We start from the raw sequence: 12,076 nt of genomic DNA on the forward strand, positions 1-12,076 counted from the left end.
GCATGCTAGCTCCTAGATACTACTCTCCTTGGTCAGCATGCCTTCTTCCAGGACTCACTCTCCCCACTTTTTCCTGTTAGCCCCTTTCCCTAAAGTTTTCAGGTTGGTTTCCACATACAGCAAGGGAGGAACTGTTGTAATGCTGGACTCCTCTTCCTCCTTCACCATATCTCAGCAGCAACCTGGGAAGTTATCACTACTTCAGAGGCACTTCACTGCTTCCCACCATGCTCACCAAGTAGGTTTAAAAAGTTCACTACAGTGAGTCCCAACAAGCATACCTTGTGCAACTCATCATATACAAGTTGGTGTGCGAATCGTGGGCAGGGCTCCTCCTCTTGAAGGTTCTTGCTTGGATTCTCTTTGGCTGCTTGATCATTCTTGTAGACACAAGACCTACAATATTAAAGCACTCTGTAGTTAAAGCACTCTGCCAACAGTCCACCTGCCTGGGACTCTGAGCTCATCTAGACAGTTCAGTTATCAGAACATTCTGTCTCCAGTTTTAGCAGTAGTTTAAATAAGCATCACCATCAGAACTCGCAGAGATAAGAGTCAAACTAATTCGGTGTAATCCCTTGTTGGGATTCTCAAAAGAGTTGCATCTTGGATGGGGGTCACAAACAGCAAGTGAAAGCGAGCACTTTGGGGAAACCAGAGATCTCTGAACCAAATTGGGCTCCCTGCACTTGCACAGAGGCATCAGAAGCAGCCAAAACAGACTCCGGGCACTCAGGAGGCTACAATGTATTGCAGCACACAGCTAAGCTAAGAGTTCTCCATTCTGCAAGTCAAACTAAAAATGGATTAAATTCATGGATGAATGACCCAACTGCAGCTATGAGCCACAATAGTGAAATGAAACCTCCATGTTTCAAGTCTCTCCCCCCCTTCCTGGGATACGTGTTGCCACATGTTGCAAAAGGAAATAAGGGGGAAAGCTGTTTTCACACCCTGTTTGTGAGAATCCTTTAGAGAATTCCCTCTGGTTACTGTAAGAAGTAAAATGATAGACTACGAGGGTCGCCCAGAAAGTAATGCACCACATTTTTGTACCATACCTACAGTAATGGTATGAATGTGAAACTTTAGATATACATTATTTGAATTTTCAGGAGTGCGCACACAAATTTTTGGTTTCTTCAGACAGATAGCGTAGCTGCAGCAGTGTTTCGAAATGGCGTCTGTAAGTGACGTACGTTACAAGCAGCGTGTCGTCATTGAATTTCTCACTGCGGAGAAAGAAACTGTTGGGAACATTCACAAACGTTTGTGTACAGTTTATGGAGAATCTGCAGTCGACAGAAGTACGGTTAGTCGCTGGGCACAGAGGGTGAGGCCATTAGAAGGCGGTTCGGCAGAGCTCCAAGATTTGCAGCGTTCGGGGCAGCCATCCACGGCTGTCACACCTGACAAGACGCAGCTTGCTGATGTGCTCATTCGTGAGGACCGACGCATAACGACTAGGCAGTTGGCGCTGAAGCTGTCAATCAGCAAAGGAAGTGTGGATGCAATCATCCGTGCTCTTGATTACTCAAAAGTGTGTGCACGATGGGTTTCGCGCTGTCTTACTGTGGACCACAAATCTCTCAGAAAAAAATTTCTTCTGAGTTGCTGAAACATTTTGAAGATGAGGGGGAAGCGTTCTTGTCCAGGATTGTGACAGGTGATGAAACCTGGGTTCACCATTTTGAGCCTGAAACAAAACGACAGTTGATGGAATGGCGTCATCCTCAATCTCCACAGAAGAAAAAATTCAAAGCAACTGCTTCCGCCGGTAAGGTAATGATCACTGTGTTTTGGGACTGTGAGGGCGTCATACTCATTGATGTGATGCCAAGAGGCAGCACCATCAATTCTGAAGCTTATGTGAAGACATTAACCAAACTCAAGAAGCGCTTCCAGCGACTTCGGCGCCATAACAACCCAGATGAATGTTTGATTCAACATGATAACGCTCGGCCTCACACAAGTTTGAGGACTTCGGAACACATCACTAAACAGGGTTGGACTGTGTTACCCCATCCACCCTACAGCCCTGACCTAGCTCCCTCAGACTTCCACTTGTTTGGGCCATTAAAGGATGCCATTCGCGGAAGACATTTTGAGGATGACGAAGAGGTGATTCGCACAGTGCAGAAATGGCTTCGTGACCAGAACAAGGAGTGGTACCGACAGGGCATACATGCCCTTGTGTCTCGCTGGAGGAAGGCCATAGAACTGGACGGAGATTATGTGGAAAAATAGGGAGTGTAGAAGAAACATCATTCTTTCTTGTGTGTAAGTTTCATTGTGTTCAATAAATAATTGTTGAAGAAAAAAATGTGGTGCATTACTTTCTGGGCGACCCTCATAGAAGGACCACTGTCTGATCCAACTGACTCTGTCCTTGAATGGCTCAGATAGGTAAGAGCACAAAGTTTTCTCTCTTCTTCCTAGGTAGTTCCCCACTTCTCCAAAGTCAAGCATAATAAAAATGTTTTTAAACTCCACCAGAAGTGATATGGGGGGGGCTGTCCTCAGGTTCTCTGGTTCTTGGCTTTAGATGGTGTCAGTAACCTCATCAAGACCCTATTTGCCAATCATAGGGGACATTCAGAAGGCTTAAGGTATCCAAGCCCTTACATGGTATACATGATTAAGGTATCCAAGCCCTATTCCATAAAGGGCTTTAAAACACCAGCACCTTGAATTGGGCTCGGAATGGAATGGGCAGCAAGTGTAGCCGCCAGAGTAATGATGTGGCAGAATCAGCCCGCTAAGCCCAGGCAACCAACAGGGCATTCCGCATTAACTGCAGTTGCTGAGCCACCTTCAAGGGCAGCCCCTCAGAGAGTGCATTACAGTAGTCTAGGCAAGATGTCACTAGGGCATGAACCACAATGGTCAGATCCGTCTGACTCATATGGATTCATCTGATACACCAGCCGAAACTGGGCAAAAGCCCCCAGACCACAGATGCTGCTTGGCTCACCCAGGAACACCAGCAGATCCAGTATGACCCAGGCTGCAAACCTGCTCCTTCAGAGGGAGTACTACCCCACTCAGAGGGAATACTACCCCTACTACCTACAAATTGTAGATCTAGAGCATGCATCACAATCTCTTCGACCAGGAAGACCTCTGTCTTGTCCAAATTCCATTTCAGCCCTCATCCAGTGCCATCCAGGACTTTGACAGCCCCCTTGGAGGATGGTGGAAAAGACAGAGCTGGGTGTCATCTGCATACTGGTTACACTCCACTCCAAAACCCATGATGACCTTCCACAGCAGCTTCATGTTGCTTACATGGGGGACAGAATGGCACCCCACAAGTCAACCACCAGGATGCCCAACAGGTATCCTTCAGTGTCACCATCTGGGTCCAATCTGCCAGGAAGGAGTGGAACCACAACAAAACTGTGCCTTCATGCCCCAACCCAGTCAGCTGCTCCAGAAGGTGATATTATATTATATTATAGTGTTGAACATTGCCGCAAGGTTCAACAGGGATGCACTCTCCCCATTAGTTCTCAGCGCAGGTCATTAATCCATTTTTGCCCAGCCCACAGGTGTACGCATTTGGTCCCTGTTTTGTAGATGCAATCAAGGTGACCAAGGCCATCTCTGTCCTACAGCCAGACCTGAAAGAAGTCCAGATAATCAGCTTTTTTCCAGAATTCCCTGTAGTTAAGACACCACCACCCATGTGATCACCTTGCCCAAAAATGGAGGGTTGGTTAGAAATCATACAAAACCACTGGGTCTAGGCCTAGGGAGTGTTCCTTCAGGAGAAGGTGAACCACCGTCACCTTTGACAGTAATCACTCCCAAGGAGATGAATTAACTATCCTCCTCAACTGTTCAGCCACACACACACTCCCCCCAAAAGATTCATGCTGGGCAAGGTCAAGCGGCATGTCTCACACTTCAGAGGATCCTGATTCTTAACACTATCAGACACAAGCAATACACCTGGTCCTGATCTTCCAGTAGAAAACATCTAAGAGGCCAAAGAGTCACATATCATAGTTCTAGATAAATTAATCCCAAAACAATGCCACTACAGGTATGTGTCACTTAATGATGGGGAATGGTGTAGCTAAGGAGCTGCAGGGGGTAGCAGTTGCATCAAGCTTTAGGGGGGCAACAAGCTGAGCTTGACACTAATTACCAAAATTGTGAATAATGCCATCATGTATGGTATTATTCCATGTATGAATATTGCCATCATATTAATCATATATATAATTGGAAACATAATTTAATGCTGAATGCTACAAAAAACTACATTGGAATATCTGTATTCTATCAAAGGTTATGGCCAATTAACCAGAAAATGAAAACTGCCTTATGGAAAAAAAAGTGGATTTTCTTAACTCAAAACCGATCTATGAGACTGATTGTTCTGAGAGCCAAAGACATGTTATCATGATACAGCATGAAACCAAAAAGGTGTTAATATGATTCAGCTCTCATTTCCATGAATCATAACACAATTAGGGGCAGGAGGTCTGGTCTAGAGGGTAGAGCCTTCGTTTGCCTGAAGATAACATCCGCAGGTTGCCAGTTCGAGGCCACCGGCACCGTGAATGGTGAGACCTTGAAGCAGCTGACAAGCCGAGCCGAGTTATTCCACCTGCTCTTTGGTGTAAGCGAAGAAGCGTCTTGGCTGCCCTCCATGTGAGAGATGAAGGAGATGCTTGTCAGCTTGCGTGGGAGGAAACTGGAGGCCAGAATGTGATACCAGATCAGAAAGATCCATCTGAAATGTTGTGGTTCTTGAAAGATAGAACCTTTCAATTGTAAAAATCCCTACCGGGATTTAGAACAGCCTGCCTTTGTAAACTGCCTTGAATAAAGTCTGAGGAGAAATCTGACGACCGAGAAAGGCACTATATAAATACCTGTATTATTATCCTACTAACTGGGTAAAAAAGCACTATTGCTCTTCATCACAGCACAGTGTTTTAAACCAATCAGGGGCACACTTTTTATTTATTTACTTAATTAAATTTGATTTAGTCGGGGGGGGGCTACAAATGTTATTTGACCTCAGGAAGCAGATAGATGACTTAGCTATGTCACTAACTGGGGGGAGGTAGCAGATCAAGTGGGTGGTGAGCTGCTGGGGGGAGGAGGTGGGCTCCTCCCAATTTTCACTTTTTAAAAAAGTGTCGGCATGACGTCACTTCTGGTTGTGACATCACTACTGGGGCAACATTTTGAGCATGGCATTGGGCTACAGGATCATTAGCTACGCCACTGCGATGGACTGCGATGGACAGTTGCAGAGAACTGCAAACAGTTCTCTGATTCCCACTGTTGTGTGATTAGGTTGTTAAGCAAACATTCAACCCAATCTAGTGTCTTTGTTGTGTAAAAAGACACTGCCTGGCTGCACAGGCTACTGGAGATAATTGCCTCTTCTTTGCATTAAGAGCCTCTTTGCTGTGTAAATGGCGAGATTTGGACTTACCTGCGAATCCTGCTTCTTGGTGGTCTCCACGTCTGGGTAAGTCTTTGGCAACTGGGTAGCTCCTCCTCTCAGGTAGGCAGGTCAGATCAAAAGTTTTCCTGAGGAGAGAGGTTGCCTGGATCCCCCAGACTGTCTAAGCCTTGAAGGCCCCTCCCAAAAAATTTGGAAGTGGTCCAAACCGATTCTTTGCTGAAATCAAGTACGTTGATCTGCGTGGATCCTGGCATAGCATGTGGAGGGATGTGGTGCCTCCAGCGGCTGGTCCCCAGGTACCAACGGTCTCTCTCCTGCACCTGTCCCTATCTCACCTGCTACCACCTGTTCCCTTCTTCTTCTTTTTTTGCTTTCATATGTTTCCAGCTTCCAGACTAACCCGGACGTGGAGAACAGGCTGTCCTGGAAGAACTCCAGGAGGTCCCTCACCTTGATCTTTTCCGGGTTCCACTGGTGTGAGAAATACCATTCCATTAGCACCTGCCAGGTCCCGTTGTAAGCCCTGTTGGTGAAGGCCTTCCTGTTGGCCAGGAGGGTGGAGAAAACGGCAGAGGAGTAATCTAGCTTGGCCAGATTCTTCCACTCAACCTCCAAGCAGCTAGGTGGAGCATGACTATCTGTGGGTGAAGGACTCGACACTGGGACAGGAGGTTATCTCTCTGAGGTCAGTGAGGTCAGTGTGGTCTCTCTGAGGTCAGTGTGGCCAGTTCAGAGCTATTAGAACTACCTCAGCCTGCTCTAGCCTTACCTTTATGAGAACTCTTGGGATGAGCTTGATATGAGGGAAGGTGTTCTGGGTGCCCCTGGGTCATGGCTGGTGAAGGGCATCCATCCCCTCTGTGTTGGGGCAGTGCCCATGGGACAGAACCTCAAGAGTTGATGGCATGTGAATAGGTCCAAGACAAACGGCCCAAGACTGTGGTTGATCGATTCTAAGACCTGAGCCTACACTCCGCCTGGTCCAGCTCCTTGAGTCAGAGCAGGCCTGGCTGGGAGGAGGTACTTGTTGATGAACTCCTGCATCCACAGCAGGACAGCACGGGAGCAGAGGGACAAAGCTACTGAGGCCCAGAGGGCATTAGCAGAGGCATCAAAGACACTTCTGACTGCTAGCTCTACCTTCTTATCTATGGGGTCCTGGCGAGGGCCATCACTATCTGAAGCCAGCATGGAGGTAGAACCCAAGGAGGCTACTGAGGGTTCTACCAGGGGTGGCTTAAAGAGGGGCATGGCCTCAGGAGTCAGATTATAAAACCTGGTGGATGGTCTGCTAGAATTATTACTCTTGGCTGGGTTTGCCCACTCTCTGTCAATAAGCTGTTTGAAGTTAGGCAGGGGAAAACCCTGCGGGGCCCTTCGGAAGAGAGCAAACGGGCGCCCTAGAGCGACAGGGCACCGGGAGTCGCACTGCTTCTCTAGGGAGCCCCTTTCCTCTCCTCCTATAAAGGAGGGGAGAGCAGGCAGCACAGTCTGGTGCTGAGTCACTGCCTGAGAGGAAGCTTCTCACTGTCTCTCCACAGCAATGCTTGGCGGCGGTGCCTCCTCTGGGGGGGCGAGGCTCAAGGAGGTGACCCTGGAGGCAACCTGGGGGCGCCTGGGGCATTTGCCCTGCTTGCCCCTCTCTAGGTATGCCACTGGAAAGACCTGAACTTCTGATTAAGAGCCTCTTTGTCATGCTTTGACCACTGTCATACGTACACGCCTACAGTGGCGTCACTAGGGTTCACGTCACCCGGTGCGGGATGTCAGCACGTCACCCCCCCATGCAGTGGGCGGGGCAACACTCCAGGTGGTGGGCGTGGTGATGTACTATCACTCTGCCCCCACTGGTTTTTTGGCTGTACCTTTTGATAGAACAAAGATAGAACACATTCTGCATGAAATTACACAATGATTGATATATAACATGATGGTATTATTCCTCCAAACTGTGATTTTAGTTACTAGTTGTGTCACACCACCCCCCAGGGTGTCAACTTACTAACACCTTATTGCAGAAGTTCTCAAATGTTTAGCATTGGACCCACTTTTTAGAATGACAATCTGTCCAAGACCCGCCAGAAGTGATGTCATGATGGAAGTGACATCATCAGGCAAATTAAAATAAATAAGTATAAATAATTAAAGTAAAACAAATAATTAAATAAGCAGAAGCCAGCCCTGGTCCACCAAGTGAATTTCCTCTGTAGCCTGTCTGCAATAACACCCCCCCCCCCAAAAAAAAAATCAAGTAAGGTTTTCAGCCCTACCCAGTGCCCAGTTCAATTTAAGAACTTCAGATCACTCTCAGGATCCACCTGGCTTTGCAAGTCTCAAAAAGGTTCTATCAGCTGATGCCTCTGTTTTGATCCTTTTTAGCGGGTGGGGGGGGAAGAGAGAAGGCTGCCTTCTGGAGCATTTGTTGAGCTTCAGTTCCAGCAGATCTGGACCATTCTGGTGGCTTCACATTCCCCTTTGCCTGGTCTGATCACCAGCCAAGGCATGTTTGCATATTCGCGAGTAAACATGACTGTGAGGCTTATTTTTGCTTTCCAAAAGGCTCAATACAGTCTGAGCCTTGGAGGGAGGGACTTCCTTCTCAGGTGTTTTGGGGGGCTGCTTTCATTGGATGAGGACCATTCAGGTGTTGTTGGATTCCTCTCAGCCTGCCCTTTCCGATGCACTAAGGCAAGTTCGCCTACTCGCCAGCAAACCCACAATACGGCTCACTTTCACTTTCCATAGGGATTCATGCATTTTTTGGTCTCTGGTTTTTTGGCCATAACTTTTGATAGAAAGGAGATATTTCACTCTGATGTTTTGCACTGCATATTCTGCTGGAAATTCCGCATCCAACAGTATATAACATGATGGTATTACTCCTAACCACTGCAATTTTAGCATGCCGCCCCCCCACAGTGCATCACCCGGTGCAGCCCACACCACCCACATCCCCCTAGTGACACCACTGCATGCCTACATTCTGCTCACAAGTCTTGTGTAGACATTTAGTTGAATGCACAACAGGGGATCAGGATTATACTGATTTGTGCTGCCTCCCTGCAGATCACCCACCCACACAATGACCATTCATCAAGCATCACATGTATAGATAAAATGCATCTAGGTCCAAAATGTGGATTCAGTATGTCACAGTATTTGATTGTAGAACTACACTAATACCAATAGTAATTGCTATGCAATGACAAATTTTCTCAAAATACTTGCTTCTTTTTTCAAAGAAGCTAAAGTCTAAGGTCGAATTTACTTCTTCCCACACACCCTTTGCATTGTTAAGTATTTGTACAGACCTGATAACATCTTGGTATGTTGTGTGCTTCCCTACAGTGTAACATTTACAAGTCACCATGCTGAAGTGTCCTGTTTTCCTGAGAAGAGCCTTGCTCCACTTACCAGCTGTTCCGCATGATGTCGTAAATCCAGAAAGAGTTCCGAACATTCTCTTCCCTTTTCTCTTTGTCCTTACTAAGCCCAGATAACACGTGGATTTCATTCAGCTCTGGATCAATGGTAGCTCTCTGGGTGAAACCAGTCATTGGAACTGTTGATGAGAGTGTGAAAAGCAGAGGAATTTTATTGCCTCTGAAAAGAGTGTGTGCATATCACCTGAAAACCAAAGGGTGCTCTTTGCTTCAGAACAACTGCTTACACTCTCATGAAAGTCAAAATTTTATCCAACAAAGTCATTAACAGACAAACTGATAATGTTGAAATTGGGCAACACAGAAAGAGAGTAGAAGCAAGGGGCTGATTATGAGATGGGATAAAGTCACTTAAAAGTTCAGGACAGGTAAGGCAAGGCAAAAACAGTTTATCTTATAAGACAGTGGTTCCCAACATGGAGGTTGCAAGTTGATTTTCAGGAGGTCGTGAAATTAATTTACTACTGTAGATGATGTGTTCGCACAACATTTATAAAGTTACATCTTTGCAGCACTTTCAGGGAACCTCCAAAAAGAAAAACGTTTTTGAAAAAATTTCAAGATGTTTCCACATACAGTCAATTCTTGATATCAATAGGGTTTTTGTTGGCATCCTTCAGTCTCAGAAGACTATGGTATCGCACTCTGAATAGTGTTCTGGAACAGAGTGCGAAGCCTGGGTAAAGTAGATATGGAGAGGATAGACTGTTACCCATGAAGCAAATACCCCCTCTCCATGTTGCTGAAATGGTCCAATGGAAAGGCAGAAGTCAATACGGTTGGTTCCAGCAGCGTTGCAGGAGTTGCCAGAATGTGACTGTGTTCAGCCATGAACTGCCTCAGGGACTCCAGCTCTGGATTTTGCCTCGAGGTTGACTCCTGAAGCCTTTTTCATAACTGGATGTAGCCACAAGGCAGTGGAGGTTTGGGATCAGAGTTTTCCTTCTCTCAGATCAATAGGGATAGGTTCCTTGGAAAGCCTAGCAAATAGCGAATTCACAGATAATGAACCACTGATCTGAGGGGCAAGGTCAGTGGCACAATCTCCAGATCACAATCTCTAGGATCCTGTTGCTAAAGGGGGGGCGGAGGGTGCTTTCACTTACTGTCACAGCTGCTGGAGGCTCCAGGAGGTGCGGATAGCCCTGCGCAGCCCTCCGCAGGGCTCCCCAATGCTTGGAACACTGCGAAATAAGCAAGCACAAAGTACTTCCTGGTTGCGATGCAAAGAGGAAGTGCTTCACGCTTGCTTATTTTGAAGTGTTCCAATCATCAGGGAGCCCTGCACTCTCTGCACCTCATAAGAACATAAGAACAGCCCCACTGGATCAGGCCATAGGCCCATCTAGTCCAGCTTCCTGTATCTCACAGCGGCCCACCAAATGCCCCAGGGAGCACACCAGATAACAAGAGACCTCATCCTGGTGCCCTCCCCTACATCTGGCATTCTGACTTAACCCATTTCTAAAATCAGGAGGTTACGCATACACATCATGGCTTGTACCCCATAATGGATTTTTCCTCCAGAAACTTGTCCAATCCCCTTTTAAAGGCGTCTAGGCTAGACGCCAGCACCACATCCTGTGGCAAGGAGTTCCACAGACCAACCACACGCTGAGTAAAGAAATATTTTCTTTTGTCTGTCCTAACCCGCCCAACACTCAATTTTAGTGGATGTCCCCTGGTTCTGGTATTATGTGAGAGTGTAAAGAGCATCTCCCTATCCACTCTGTCCATTCCCTGCATAATTTTGTATGTCTCAATCATGTCCCCCCTCAGGCGTCTCTTTTCTAGGCTGAAGAGGCCCAAACGCCGTAGCCTTTCCTCGTAAGGGAGGTGCCCCAGCCCCGTAATCATCTTAGTTGCTCTCTTTTGCACCTTCTCCAGTTCCACTATGTCTTTTTTGAGATGCGGCGACCAGAACTGGACACAATACTCCAGGTGTGGCCTTACCATAGATTTGTACAACGGCATTATAATACTAGCCGTTTTGTTCTCAATACCCTTCCTAATGATCCCAAGCATAGAATTGGCCTTCTTCACTGCCGCCGCACATTGGGTCGACACTTTCATCGACCTGTCCACCACCACCCCAAGATCTCTCTCCTGATCTGTCACAGACAGCTCAGAACCCATCAGCCTATATCTAAAGTTTTGATTTTTTGCCCCAATGTGCATGACTTTACACTTACTGACATTGAAGCGCATCTGCCATTTTGCTGCCCATTCTGCCAGTCTGGAGAGATCCTTCTGGAGCTCCTCACAATCACTTCTGGTCTTTACCACTCGGAAAAGTTTGGTGTCGTCTGCAAACGTAGCCACTTCACTGCTCAACCCTGTCTCCAGGTCATTTATGAAGAGGTTGAAAAGCACCGGTCCCAGGACAGATCCTTGGGGCACACCGCTTTTCACCTCTCTCCATTGTGAAAATTGCCCATTGACACCCACTCTCTGCTTCCTGGCCTCCAACCAGTTCTCAATCCACGAGAGGACCTGTCCTCTAATTCCCTGATTGTGGAGTTTTTTCAGTAGCCTTTGGTGAGGGACCGTGTCAAACGCCTTCTGAAAGTCCAGATATATAATGTCCACGGGTTCTCCCGCATCCACAGGCCTGTTGACCTTTTCAAAGAATTCTAGAAGGTTCGTGAGGCAAGACTTACCCTTACAGAAGCCATGCTGACTCTCCCTCAGCAAGGCCTGTTCGTCTATGTGTTTTGAGATCCTATCTTTGATGAGGCATTCCACCATCTTACCCGGTATGGATGTTAGGCTGACCAGCCTATAGTTTCCCGGGTTCCCCCTCTTTCCCTTTTTAAAAATAGGCGTGACATTTGCAATCCTCCAATCTTCTGGCACCTCCTCCAGCAGCCCTATATTAGTGACAGTATGTGAAAACACCCCCCTCAGCAATGCAATTCTGGGGATCATGTTGCTCCCTCTCACCTTCCCTTGCCCCTTAAAGGGACAGAGGACCTTTTACATGAACTAGTGGGTTGTGACCAACCAGTATGAGAACTATCGATCTAGAAGTGCTATGCCTTCTTCCTGCCTGTGTATATTCACAAATGCTGTTAACTTCACTCATTAACAAGGGGTATTTTTTGTTTTTAAACTAAGGATCTTCTGCCACATAATTTTTTAACAAATGCAAATAAGTACATCACAATTCCTGAAAGTCAAGGTGGGAGCCTTACTCAACTGG

General features: G+C 46.9%; 1 protein-coding gene across 2 annotated transcripts in view; it reads right to left on the minus strand.

The window, feature by feature from the left end:
- The window catches only part of MKLN1 (muskelin 1), a 163,680-nt gene that overhangs the window by 7,955 nt on the left and 143,649 nt on the right, over positions 1-12,076 (minus strand). For both annotated transcript variants that reach the window (XM_066634642.1, XM_066634643.1), the window contains 2 exons: positions 8,846-8,993; positions 282-396 (listed from right to left, as the gene is read on the minus strand). In XM_066634642.1, the coding sequence (XP_066490739.1) occupies positions 282-396; positions 8,846-8,993 (263 nt within the window). The remainder of the gene's footprint in view (positions 1-281; positions 397-8,845; positions 8,994-12,076) is intronic.

The sequence above is a fragment of the Tiliqua scincoides genome, chromosome 7 (assembly GCF_035046505.1).
Source record: "Tiliqua scincoides isolate rTilSci1 chromosome 7, rTilSci1.hap2, whole genome shotgun sequence".
Taxonomy (NCBI): Eukaryota; Metazoa; Chordata; class Lepidosauria; order Squamata; family Scincidae; genus Tiliqua; species Tiliqua scincoides.